At 37.3% G+C, this 13975-nt stretch overlaps 1 protein-coding gene across 1 annotated transcript in view; it reads left to right on the forward strand.

The window, feature by feature from the left end:
- DIAPH2 (diaphanous related formin 2) overlaps positions 1 to 13975 on the forward strand; it is a 628603-nt gene that overhangs the window by 390993 nt on the left and 223635 nt on the right. The window contains exon 15 of the mRNA XM_082646850.1: positions 1304 to 1468. Coding sequence (XP_082502976.1) covers positions 1304 to 1468 — 165 coding nt within the window. The remainder of the gene's footprint in view (positions 1 to 1303; positions 1469 to 13975) is intronic.

Genomic DNA, 13975 nt, shown 5'->3' on the forward strand with positions numbered 1-13975 from the left:
TGGTGAGGTAACAGGGTGGTGTCACAGGGCTTAACACTGTCAATCCTCAGGCTCCAGTAGGCCTGCAGGGCTATGTGCTCAAGGTCACCAAGTAGTTAACCTCTTCCATTTGGTGGGGGTTTTAGCATCTGTAAAACAACTGAGGAAATGTGCATCAGATACTGTTATCTAAGCACTTAGAAAGGAGCTAAAGGAGAAGATATGGAGGAGGGGTCTGTCATGGGAAGGCCTCATTGGGTCCTGCTGGGTTACACTGGACTGGCAGCCTCAGTATCATCTGGGAACTTGTTAGAAATTGTAATCCTCAGGCCCATTGGCTCAGACTCAGCAAACAGCATTCGGGTTTGAACAAGCCCTTTGGGCAATTAAGGTTCTAGAGCTACAGCAGAATCTCTCTCCACCTCTCTCTCCCCTCTCGGTCCTTCCCTCTCCAAAGCTCTTCCTCTCCTCCCTTCTTTTTCTCTCTCCTTCTTTTTCCCCTCCTCATGTGGTATATATGTGTATATGTATATATACACACATATAGATACATAACCTATATATAGAATTCACTGTAACCTCTCCATCTATATAGAATATGTATTAAAAAAAGAAAATACATACTTCTTTTTCCCTAAGTTTTTCATTGCTGTTTGTTTCTACCCTATCTCCCTCCTAAAAAGATATGAGGCAGTTTTCTGGTGTTTATACTTCTGTGTTTTCATTTATCAAACATGTTTTAGCAAATATGTTCTTCATGGTTATACATTAAATAGTTCTGCCTCATTTATAGATTTTCACAGCTCACTGACCAATATAATGACTCCAGCAAGTTGTTATGGGCTGAATTGTGTCCCCCCCCCCCATTCATGTGTTGAAGCCCTAATCCTCAAAACTTCCAAAATGTGACTGTATTTGGAGATAGGACATTTAGAGAGGTAATTAAGTTAAAATGAGGTCCTTAGGGTGGGCCCTAATCCAATATAACCAGTGTCCTCATAGGAAGTGGAGATTAGGACACAGACAACACGGACAGAGGGACCACCAGGTAAGGACACAGGGAGAAGGCAGCCATCTTCAAGCCAAGGAAAGAGGCCACAGAAGAAAGCAAATTTGCTGACACCTCGATATTGTATTGCTAGCCTGCAAAATTGTGAGAAAGTAAATTTCCATTATTTAAGTTACCTGATCTGTGGTATTTTGTCATGGCAACCCGAGCAAAGTAATGCAGAAGTGTTTACAGAAATAATGTTATAATTCAGTCTTAACATCTAATGATTGCTTTTGAGGTACTATTGGATCATGTTCCTTAACAGAAAGCTACAGCTTTACAAAGAGTGCCAGAGAACAGTATGAAAAACTACTCACCATGCACAACAACATGATAAAGCTCTATGAGAATCTTGGAGAATACTTTATTTTTGACTCTAAGACAGTGAGCATAGAAGAATTTTTCGGTGATCTCAGCAACTTCCAAACTTTGTTCCTGGTAAGTAATACGTCTTAAAGCCTTGCAAGGCCTGTTGCTTTTGCTTTTAAATAATTTCTTCCATAGGCATTTTATTTTACATACCTACTGACCATATTGATTTCATGTTATAGCCCTTTAACAGGAATTGACAGATATTTTATACCTGTGACATGGATTAAAAATTGTTGGCTGGCTTAATGTATAATGGGAACCTAAATGAATTATCTTCAACTTTAGGAACACATGGGAATTTTACTGCTGAAATTTTATAGAAAATGAATGAATTGGTACTCAAATGACCCTGATTTTTTATACAGCATAATATTATAATTTGACCTAGATTAAAAATTAACATCTAAAATCATCTTTTACTCAATACATTAAAATGCTGTGACTGATGAATAAGTTTCTTTCATAGTCTAGATGAGAAACTGATTCTAAATTGGACTCTATATCAATAAATGACCTGGAATACCTAAAGTTTCTTTCAGAATGTGAGCTCTCCTTTTTCAAACTGTAACTCTTGAGGATAATGGTAAACGTTAGAATTAATCGGAGGTCGATCATCAGGGTGCCAGTTATGATGCTAGAGGGAAGCAAAAGCTTTGTTGTATAAATGCTGTGGGAATATTTCTCTGCATCCAGTGAAGGCATAGAAGAGCACAGTCTCCGATTATGATAGTAACAGAAAGATATGCACAAGAGTTGATATCAAACAGGTAAAAGTCCCTTTATGTTAAAGAAGGAATTCTAGCAATTATCCCCAGCAGGAAGATCAATCAACAAACTAATTCATTGTAGTTAGAGGTATGTTTCTATCCCCAAAGCAATCCTTCGCTAAATAAGACTCTCTCTCTTAATTGATGGTGTTGCTCCATGAAATCATTTGATTTTGGTGTGATTTGCACAGTCTATGAAATACAAATATACTTGTGGAAAGCACTTGCTTTCATCTACTGATTTAGGACAGACAACCGAGAGTACACCCTGGCTTTGAAAATAGAAGCTAAACCAGAAACTTTCATAAATATGATCATTTGTGTTATTTTTTGCTGAGAATATTAGCTGATTTTTGTCTTAGGTCTTTGCCTCTTAATAGACACACATATTTAACTTTTTAGCTGGTCAATAAGTAGCAAAATATATTCTACTGGCAATGAGTGGCTTTTTCAAAACTTAGACATTAGGAACACACCCAGGTTATACTTACTTGGATAATTTTCAAAAAGAAAAAAAAAATGTATGTTGAAAAGGGACGGGGACTAGAAAATACACTTCAGTTGACACGGAAAAGATAAATCCAATGATTTTCTTTTTTGGTAGCATCAATGTCTATGGGTTAATAGAGATAAATAAATATAATTAATATTGTCAATCTCTATGAAAAAGGACCTTGTTTTTAACATAAATGGGATCCTAAAACACTGCCTGTCATATTATGTGCCCCCTACCTCCCCAATACATGGACATAGAGTAGAATTTGCTGTACTTCTCTCGCGTTGTAGCATTTGTTTAATTATAATTCCTGTGTGAAAGCCTATGTTTAGTCCTATTAGCCAGATGCTTAGAAGCCTTGCTAAGAACTATACTTGTATTACTTCTCAGTCATAGCTTAGTTTTAAAAAGGTAAGGATATTGTTGTTAAGAAGAACTGATTCTATGTCCTGGTGCTCTCACAAACAAGCTATGTGATTAGGTAAGTCATTTGTCTTTCTAGCTAGTTAGCTAGTTAGTTAGTTAGGAAATGGTGGGATTACAGTACTGATCTCAAAGAACTTCTTTAGAGTCTATGAGTCATGGTGGGAATTTCAGAGAGTCATTTGTATTCCATACATAAACAGGATATATCTTTTTGTCTACTGGCTTCACTGTGGGTGTAGCTTGAGTACAGGGAAATTATTTGTCACAAATCATTCTCATTGTAAATAAGTTGACATTCTGAAGCCCGGTTGTGTGTGCATTTAAGTTAACTTCTTGAGAACCTGCTAAGAATTTGGGAGCTTTCAAAACAGGTGACCAGCTCCTACACTGTGTCTTGGCCAGCCATTGCCACCTGTCCTACAGAATACTACTGCTACCACTTCTATTTACCAATACTTTTAGTATTGGTATTTTAGTATTTTAGTATTGCTGTCATGAGAAGTAGTGTGCAACTTTTTAGCTGTTTCGTACTTGAGTTGGTCACATAACCTCTCTGGGCGTTAGTTTCCTCATTTTTAAAATATGAGTGATAATTCCTGCCATGGCTTCCTCACCACGATGTGAAAACACCTCATAACCTATGTTGTGCAGATGGAGAGTATTATTAGCCATTCTCTGCCTGTCCATTCAATTATTACTTATTGAGAACCAACTTGATTTTGGTAATGCTTTAGTCCAGAGACAAAAGGAAGAGAATGGTTTCTATCCATGAGTGGAGGGCAACGGACAAATGCAATATAGTTTGGTAAGTGCTGCCATAGGGTGCTATCGTAATACAAAAGAGGGGCTGCCTAACCCTGCCTGAGCTGGCCAGAGAAGCCTTCATAGGGAAAGTGACATTTAGACAGTCTGGAAAAATCCATAGGACTTTGACAAGCTGACTTTGACAAGTAGGTTTAAGGGTTTTACACCTGACCTATAAGCCGAAGACTCCTAAATCAACATCACCAACTTCAGTCAATCATCTATGCTCACCATGTCCCTGTTTCATAGTGAGCTTAAAGTGATTTCACTCTCCCAGGGGAGGGAAGAACCTTGAAAGAGAGACAAAAGTTGTCATCGCCACAAGTTCCCATTTTCTTAGTGCTTTGTGTGTTTGGCCCCAGGGTTCTTGGCGCTTAAAAGCATATTGGACTATAGATGGAAGCAATAAAATACCAGTAGTGCTGAGAAGAAAATAAGAGTTCTGATTCATGTGCTACCAAAAATTACTTCCAAATGAGCTCAGAGTTTCATCTTGGGGGATCTATTTGGCATGTGTAGCATAAACAAAATACAGATACCAAAATAATCTTCCTGAAAGAGATAACCTCTAAAAGATGGGGCAAATGTAAATAAACAAAAAGGGTTGACATTATGGATTAAGACCTTTTTCAAAATAATCACATTCAAATGAATGAAAGCAAAATTCGGCAATCTCTATGAGATGCTGCTCTATAAATTATTCATTATCATTCATATTACATATTACTCAACTAATAAGGATATTGAAGATGTTCAGTTGAATGCCCTATATATTGTCATGAAGATATATGTAATTGGAAACATTTCTAAATTCAGAATTAAGATTCTCTTTCTAGTTAGCTTCTCTGAGAGCAAGAGAGTTTTAAAAACTGCTTATAATATAAGCAAGGTTAATTAATAATCCCTAAATTTAAGTTGAATATTTTGTAGAAGAAAAATTCCAGATTTACATAATATCAAAACATCTCTTTTGCTTATTCTCCTTTATGCTTCAGTCATTTAGTAGTTGACTGCACAGTCTTTTTTCTTTCAAGATATTTGGAATAGAATGTTCAAAATCAGTGAACCTTGTGTGTTTCACCACCATGCGGCATCTTGCTTAGGCATAAAAATTATTTTCAGCTGTTGGGAAAGTGTTTGAGGCAAGTACTATATACTTCAATAACTTTCATAGCTCCAAATAAATTATAGAAAATATTTCTTTTCTCTTTTAAATCTGTCAGTTTCCTGCTGCTTCTGTGTGTTTTTGTTTTGTTTTTTTAAAGAACAATCTGTTACTCAGGCACTCAGTAAATATTTGTTGTGTGAGCGTCCTCATTCTATATCTTATATACTAGAAATAGAGGAACAAGGCTTTATAAGATTATTAGATCCATTGGCCTAACTTAAGAAGAAAATGTTACCATTACTGTTAATCAGGCTAGCAGATTTCCCCTCAACAAAATAAGTGTTTGCTACTGTTCATTTGATAACTAAACTTTAAGAATTTTTTTTTAAAAATCAAGACTTTAACAATTTTTCAACAGCTCTTAGATGAGCGTTAAAATGGCTAAGTGTTAGGAGGCTAAGTGATATCTATAAATCATGGCGTTTTATGCCATTGTTCAGTCTTGTTGCTTCTACCTCCTAAATATTTTTGGACTTCACTCATTTCTCTCCAAACCCACTGACGCTACTTTAGTTCTGGGCCCCTGCCATCTCTCAGCTGGACTATTAATTACAATGATGTCCTGACTGGTCTCTCTGCCTACTTCTCCTACCATTTCTAACTTCTAATCCATTCCCCACATTATAGTCAGAGTAAAAGTTAAAAAAACAAACAAACAAGATAATGTTACTTTCCTAACTTATGATTCTTTAATGACTTGTGTCCTCAGGATAAAATCTAAACTGTTGAAAATTAATGTGGTTTACAAAATCAAAAGAACTAAGATTACTTAAAGCCCAGACCATCCTAAGGTTGGCTGAATAAGCCATAATCACTTGAACTCTCCTTCCAGACTGGGAAAAGTCAAGTATTGACAGTGGAGGCAGCAGAACAAAACAGCAGTAAGTGCCTAAGAGGACCTGAGCCTCTTACAACAGAGAGAAACTTTGGGAGCACAGTATCCAAGGCTCAGTAAATGAAGGCTCGGAGGCAAATGTGTGATTGTCATCTTGTGTTAATTGCTCCCTAGCTAGTGCAGCATGGAGAGTTATGACAACCAGGGTCGCTCTTATCTTAATTCTTAGTTAGGGATGTTCTTCCTTCTGTCTTAAGTAATTGTTCTTTTAAAATCTAACCTTATCTGAAAGCTCCTTGTAGCCATTTTGGCTTATGGAGATACTTAATTTTGAGAAGCTCTCATTTTCCTCAAGCCATCTTCCTCTTTACAAGGACTCAATCATGTCTAAATCTAAACTATAATTGGAAAGCAAGGTGAGCATCTGCATCTGCACTCAAAGGCTAAATTGATAATATAGAGAACATTTTATTCATTCATTAAAGGCAATTTGCCTTTAAAGAAATGAGGATGAATTTTTGCATAAAAAGACTGTGTATATAATTCCTGATCCAAGAACACTAAGTTATTTTGAAACATTTTTAAGCCTTCAATTCACGAAGCACTTGACATTTAAAGGAAACTTTAGTACAGTATTGTAAAAATGGTGGACTTATGTTAGAAACCAAATATGTTCTTGAGCAAAGAAGTCTTAATCAGTAATATAAACTCTATTATCTAGAATTCCATCATCCAAAATCTCTATTAGATGCCTCAAAAGTTGATGCATACTTGCTTTGCCAATAAAATGGTAATTAATATTATGAAGATGCCCCTGAGAAACAGCAAAGACCCTGATGTGCCTCTTGAAATAATATAGTTTTATTTGTAAGCTAACTGTCTCATCACCTGTGAATTCAGATGTTTACACTAGTAACAATAATCCAGATATCCCAGATTGTCTCTTCTTTACCCCCACTGGCAGGACTCAAGCTCTCTGCAAAGTCTCCACTCCCACAAGTACATCTGGAGTCATCTCATATGGGCTCAAACATGTGTTATCTATAGTCACTGCTTGACATTTGCCCACACATATTTGAGTGCCTCCTATTCTAGGGTGATGAGAATATAGCATTAAACAAAATAGACAAAGTCCTGCCTTTCCTGTCCTCCTGCAGCTCCCGCTCCCCTCTGCTGAATGCCTTTTGCTGGCAAAGCTGCTTGAGTTGCCCTCAATGATAATGGCCACATCCGGGCCAAGGTTGCAGTCTCCTGCTGCTCCAATTTTGCCATCAATCCTTGCAGTACTTGAGTGTGGGGTTATGCTCAGTGCATACGTAGCCACGCTTCCCGAGACCCTTCTTAAAAAGTTTATTTCTCATCTCTTCTGATCCCTTTCTCCTTGGAGGCTTAAAAGTTTTTTTTGAAGTCCTAGAGACCTAAAGGGGATCCTAAAACCATAATCCCCTCCATTGCTCTTCTTCCTCACTTTTGTTCAGGCACCTAGGCAGGTATCTTGCTTTTCCTAGAAGCCAGGGATAAATGAAGTACCAGCATAAATCCCTTCATGCAGATAGAGCCCTAAGGGCCCACCACCTCCCCCTATTTAATCACACACATCCAGATAATTCCCTTTGAGCTCAGATGGGACCACCCTGGCTACATAGCCTTAGGTTTATTTTGAGCTATTGCAACTCTTTGAAAATAGGCAATCCATGTAAAATACATGGTAACTCTATTAAGCAGAATATTTGACCAGAATACTTCATTCCCCAGCTGTGCCGGAGAGCAGACTTTACTGTATTATACAGACATCATTTAATTCTTCTTTAGAAAACGATGTCACCTATCAACTGTGGTATTCTGTTTGACTGTTTTTATTTTGGGCCAGAAGTAGATGCCCTATTTTTCTGAGATGATTGTTCCTTGTATAAAAAAGCTAAATATTATATCATAAGTAACTAAAGGAATATGTAATGATGGCATCCATGGTTTAAAGAAAACCCACATTCCCCAACATGAGAAAAATGCCTACTGGTATAAATTGTTTTTAAATGGGTGCACATTTTAGATTAATATTATAAAAATTTAGGATATCATAAATATTTCTAAAGATATTTCTCAAAGTTATCAAAATTGTTTATGGCAAGCTGGATATTGCCCTTTAGAAATCTAAGACAACATAATACCTAACACTGAAAATATTGACAAAATCAGTTCAATGCCTACTTTTCTCATTAAAGTCTAGTAATAACTAGAACCAGGAAACAAAATGCAATATCTTTAGTTCTACCAATAACACCTCACATAGAATTTTTCAAGGAAGTGTTCCCCATAATAAGTTATTATTGAATTATGTTCAAACAACAGGAAGTGATGCTGAAACTCGGCCTCTGTGCACTGGTGCCGGATCGAATTTTGGAGACAGAGTTTTGGGTGAAGTAGAGAAAAATAGCTTTATTGCTTTGCCAGGCAAAGGGGGACACAGCAGGCTCATGCCCCTCAAAACTGTGTGTCCCATCCTAGAGGAGTTTGGTGAGGACTTTAACAGCAATGGTTCAAGGGCAGCGTTGCTAGTAAGTATCAGGGTATGTGCAGGGTCTGCATTCCTTGAATCTGGCCTCCCGTGGTTTCCCGATGAGCTGTGGTTCTTTTTTTTTTTTTACATCTTTATTGGAGTATAATTGCTTTACAATGGTGTATTAGTTTCTGCTTTATAACAAAGTGAATCAGTTATACATATACATATATTCACATATCTCTTCACTCTTGTGTCTCCCTCCCTCCCACCCTCCCTATCCCACCCCTCTAGGTGGTCACAAAACCCCGAGCTGATCTCCCTGTGCTATGCGGCTGCTTCCCACTACCTATCTATTTTACGTTTGGTAGTGTATATATGTCCATGCCACTCTCTCACTTTGTCACAGCTTACCCTTCCCCCTCCCCATATCCTCAAGTCCATTCTCTAGTAGATCTGTGTCTTTATTCCTGTCTTACCCCTAGGTTCTTCATGACATTTTTTTTTTCTTAAATTCCATATATATGTGTTAGCATACGGTATTTGTCTTTCTCTTTCTGACTTACTTCACTCTGTATGACAGACTCTAGGTCCATCCACCTCATTAAAAACAGCTCAATTTCGTTTCTTTTTATGGCTGAGTAATATTCCATTGTATATATGTGCCACATCTTCTTTATCCATTCATCTGATGATAGACACTTAGGTTGTTTCCATCTCCGGGCTATTGTAAATATAGCTGCAATGAACATTTTGGTACATGAGTCTTTTTGAATTATGGTTTTCTCAGGGTATATGCCCAGTAGTGGGATTGCTGGGTCATATGGTAGTTCTATTTGTAGTTTTTTAAGGAACCTCCATACTGTTCTCCATAGTGGCTGTACCAATTCACATTCCCACCAGCAGTGCAAGAGTGTTCCCTTTTTTCATACCCTCTCCAGCATTTATTGTTTCTAGATTTATTGATCATGGCCATTCTGACTGGTGTGAGATGATATCTCATTGTAGTTTTGATTTGCATTTCTCTAATGATTAACGATGTTGAGAATGCATTCATGTGTTTGTTGGAAGTCTGTATATCTTCTTTGGAGAAATGTCTATTTAGGTCTTCTGCCATTTTTGGATTGGGTTGTTTGTTTTTTTGTTATTGAGCTGCTTGTAAATTTTGGAGATTAATCCTTTGTCAGTTGCTTCATTTGCAAATATTTCCTCCCATTCTGAGGGTTGTCTTTTGCTCTTGTTTATGGTTTCCTTTGCTGTGCAAAACCTTTGAAGTTTCATTGGGTCCCATTTGTTTATATTTGTTTTTAGCTCCATTTCTCTAGGAGATGGGTCAAAAAGGATCTTGCTGTGATTTATGTCATAGAGTGTTCTGCCTATGTTTTCCTCTAAGAGTCTGATAGTTTCTGGCCCTATATTTAGGTCTTTAATCCATTTTGAGCTTATTTTTGTGGATGGTGTTAAGAAGTGTTCTAATCTCATACTTTTACATGTACCTGTCCAGTTTACCCAGCACCACTTATTGAAGAGGCTGTCCTTTCTCCATTGTACATTCCTGCCCCCTTTATCAAAGATAAGGTGACCATATGTGCATGGGTTTATCTCTGGGCTTTCTATCCTGTTCCATTGATCTATCTTTCTCTGTTTGTGCCAGTACCATACTGTCTTGATTACTGTAGCTTTGTAGTATAGTCTGAACTCAGGGAGCCTGATTCCTCCAGCTCCATTTTTCGTTCTCAAGATTGCTTTGGCTATTCAGAGTCTTTTGTGTTTCCATACAAATTGTGAAATTTTTTGTTCTAGTTCGGTGAAAAACGCCAGTGGTAGTTTGATAGGGATTGCATTGAATCTGTAGATTGCTTTGGGTAGTAGAGTCATTTCCACAATGCTGATTCTTCCAATCCAAGAACATGGTATATTTCTCCACCTATTTGTATCATCTTTAATTTCTTTCATCAGTGTCTTATAATTTTCTGCATACAGGTCTTTTGTCTCCTTTGGTAGGTTTATTCCTAGATATTTTATTCTTTTTGTTGCAGTGGTAAATGGGAGTGTTTTCTTGATTTCACTTTCAGATTTTTCATCATTAGTGTATAGGAATGCCAGAGATTTCTGTGCATTAATTTTGTATCCTGCTACTTTACCAAATTCATAGATTAGCTCTAGTAGTTTTCTGGTAGCATCTTTAGGATTCTCTATGTATAGTATCATGTCATCTGCAAACAGTGACAGCTCTACTTCTTCTTTTCCGATTTGGATTCCTTTTGTTTCCTTTTCTTCTCTGATTGCTGTGGCTAAAACTTGCAAAGCTATGTTGAATAAGAGTGGTGAGAGTGGGCAACCTTGTCTTGTTCCTGATCTTAGCGGAAATGCTTTCAATTTTTCACCATTGAGGATGATGTTGGCTGTGGGCTTGTCATATATGGCCTTTATTATGTTGTGGAAAGTTCCCTCTATGCCTACTTTCTGCAGGGGTTTTATCATAAATGGGTCTTGAATTTTGTCAAAAGCTTTCTCTGCATCTATTGAGATGATCATATGGTTTTTCTCCTTCAATTTGTTAATATGGTGTACCACATTAATTGATTTGCGTATATTGAAGAATCCTGGCATTCCTGGAATAAACCCCACTTGATCATGGTGTATGATCTTTTTAATGTGCTGTAGGATTCTGTTTGCTAGTATTTTGTTGAGGATTTTTGCATCTATATTCATCAGTGATATTGGCCTGTAGGTTTCTTTCTTTGTGACATCCTTGTCTGGTTTTGGTATCAGGGTGATGGTAGCCTTGTGGAATGAGTTTGGGAGTGTTCCTCCCTCTGCTATATTTTGGAAGAGTTTGAGAAGGATAGGTGTTAGCTCTTCTCTAAATGTTTGATAGAATTGGCCTGTGAAGCCATCTGGTCCTGGGCTTTTGTTTGTTGGAAGATTTTTAATCACAGTTTCAATTTCAGTGCTTGTGATTGGTCTGTTCATATTTTCTATTTCTTCCTGGTTCCGTCTCAACAGGTTGTGCATTTCTGAGAGTTTGTCCCTTTCTTCCAGGTTGTCCATTTTATTGGCATAGAGTTGCTTGTCGTAATCTCTCATGATCTTTTGTATCTCTGCTGTGTCAGTTGTTACTTCTCCTTTTTCATTTCTAATTCTATTGATTTGAGTCTTCTCCCTTTTTTTCTTGATGAGTCTGGCTAATGGTTTATCAATTTTGTTTATCTTCTCAAAGAACCAGGTTTTAGTTTTATTGATCTTTGCTATTGTTTCCTTCATGTCTTTTTCATTTATTTCTGATCTGATCTTTATGCTTTCTTTCCATCTGCTAACTTTGGGGTACTTTTGTTCTTCTTTCTCCAGTTGCTTTAGGTGCAAGATTAGGTTGTTTATTCGCGATGTTTCCTGTTTCTTAAGGTCGGATTGTATTGCTATAAACTTCCCTCTTAGAACTGCTTTTGCTGCATCCCATAGGTTTTGGGTCATCGTGTCTCCATTGTCATTTGCTTCTAGGTATTTTTTGATTTCCTCTTTGATTTCTTCAGTGATCACTTCATTATTAAGTAGTGTATTGCTTAGCCTCCATGTGTTTGTATTTTTTACAGATCTTTTCCTGTCATTGATATCTAGTCTCATAGCATTGTGGTTGGAAAACATACTTCATACAATTTCAGTTTTCTTAAATTTACCATGGCTTGATTTGTGACCCAGGATATGATCTATCCTGGAGAATGTTCCATGAGCACTTGAGAAAAATGTGTATTCTGTTGTTTTTGGATGGAATGTCCTATAAATATCAATTAAGTCCATCTTGTTTATTGTATCATTTAAAGCTTGTGTTTCCTTATTTATTTTCATTTTGGATGATCTGTCCATTGTTGAAAGGGGGGTGTTAAAGTCCCCTACTATGAATGTGTTACTGTCGATTTCCCCTTTTATGGCTGTTAGTATTTGCCTTATGCATTGAGGTCCTCCTATGTTGGGTGCATAAATATTTACAGTTGTTATATCTTTTTCTTGGACCGATTCCTTGATCATTATGTAGTGTCCTTCTCTGTCTCATGTAATAGTCTTTATTTTAAAGTCTATTTTGTCTGATTTGAGAATTGCTACTCCAGCTTTCTTTTGGTTTCCATTTGCATGGAATATCTTTTTACATCCCCTCACTTTCAGTCTGTATGTGTCTCTAGGTCTGAAGTGGGTCTCTTGTAGACAGCATATATATGGGTCTTGTTTTTGTATCCAATCAGCCAGTCTGTTTCTTTTGGTAGGAGCATTTAATCCATTTACATTTAAGGTAATTATCAATATGTATGTTCCTATTCCCATTTTCTTAATTATTCTGGGTTTGTTTTTTTTAGGTCTTTTCCTTCTCTTGTGTTTCTTGCCTAGAGAAGATCCTGTAGCATTGGTTGTAAAGCTGGTTTGGTGGTGCTGAACTCTCTCAACTTTTGCTTGTCTGTAAAGGTTTTAATTTCTCCATCAAATCTGTGTGAGATCCTTGCTGGGTAGAGTAATCTTGCTTGTCGGTTTTTCTCCTTCATCACTTTAAATATGTCCTGCCAGTCCCTTCTGGCTTGCTGAGTTTCTGCTGAAAGATCAGCTGTTAACCTTATGGGGATTCCCTTGTGTGTTATTTGTTGTTTTTCCCTTGCTGCTTTTACTATGTTTTCCTTGTATTTAATTTTTCACAGTTTGATTAATATGTTTCTTGGCGTTTTTCTCCTTTGATTTATCCGATATGGGACTCTCTGTGCTTCCTGGACTTGATTAACTATTTCCTTTCCCATATTAGGGAAGTTTTCAACTATAATCTCTTCAAATATTTTCTCAGTGCCTTTCTTTTTCTCTTCTTCTTCTGGAACCCCTATAACTCGAATGTTGGTGCGTTTAATGTTGTCCCAGAGGTCTCTGAGACTGTCCTCAGTTCTTTGCATTCTTTTTTCTTTATTCTGCTCTGCAGTAGCTGTTTCCACTATTTTATCTTCCAGGTCACTTATCCGCTCTTCTGCCTCAGTTATTCTGCTATTGATCCCTTCTAGAGTATTTTTAATTTCATTTATTGTGTTGTTTATCGTTGCATGTTTCCTCTTTAGTTCTTGTAGGTCCTTGTTAAATGTTTCTTGTATTTTCTCTACTCTATTTCCAAGATTTTGGATTATCCTTACTATCATTATTCTGAATTCTTTTTCAGGTAGACTGCCTATTTCCTCTTCATTTGTTAGGTCTGGTGGATTTTTATCTTGCTCCTTCATCTGCTGTGTGTTTTTCTGTCTTCTCATTTTGCTTATCTTACTGTGTTTGGGTTCTCCTTTTTACAGGCTTCCGGTTTGTAGTTCCCGTTGTTGTTGGTGTCTATCTCAAGTGGCTAAAGTTTGTTCAGTGGGTTGTGTAGGCTTCCTGGTGGAGGGAACTAGTGCCTGTGTTCTGGTGGATGAGGCTGGATCTTGTCTTTCTGCTGGGCAGGTCCACGTCTGGTGGTGTGTTTGGGGGTGTCTGTGGACTTATTATCATTTTAGGCAGCCTCTCTGCTAATGGGTGGGGTTGTGTTCCTGTCTTGCTAGTTGTTTGGCATAGGGTTTCCAGCACTGT

This window comes from Grampus griseus, assembly GCF_964374135.1.
Source record: "Grampus griseus genome assembly, chromosome: X".
In the NCBI taxonomy this organism is placed as follows: domain Eukaryota; kingdom Metazoa; phylum Chordata; class Mammalia; order Artiodactyla; family Delphinidae; genus Grampus; species Grampus griseus.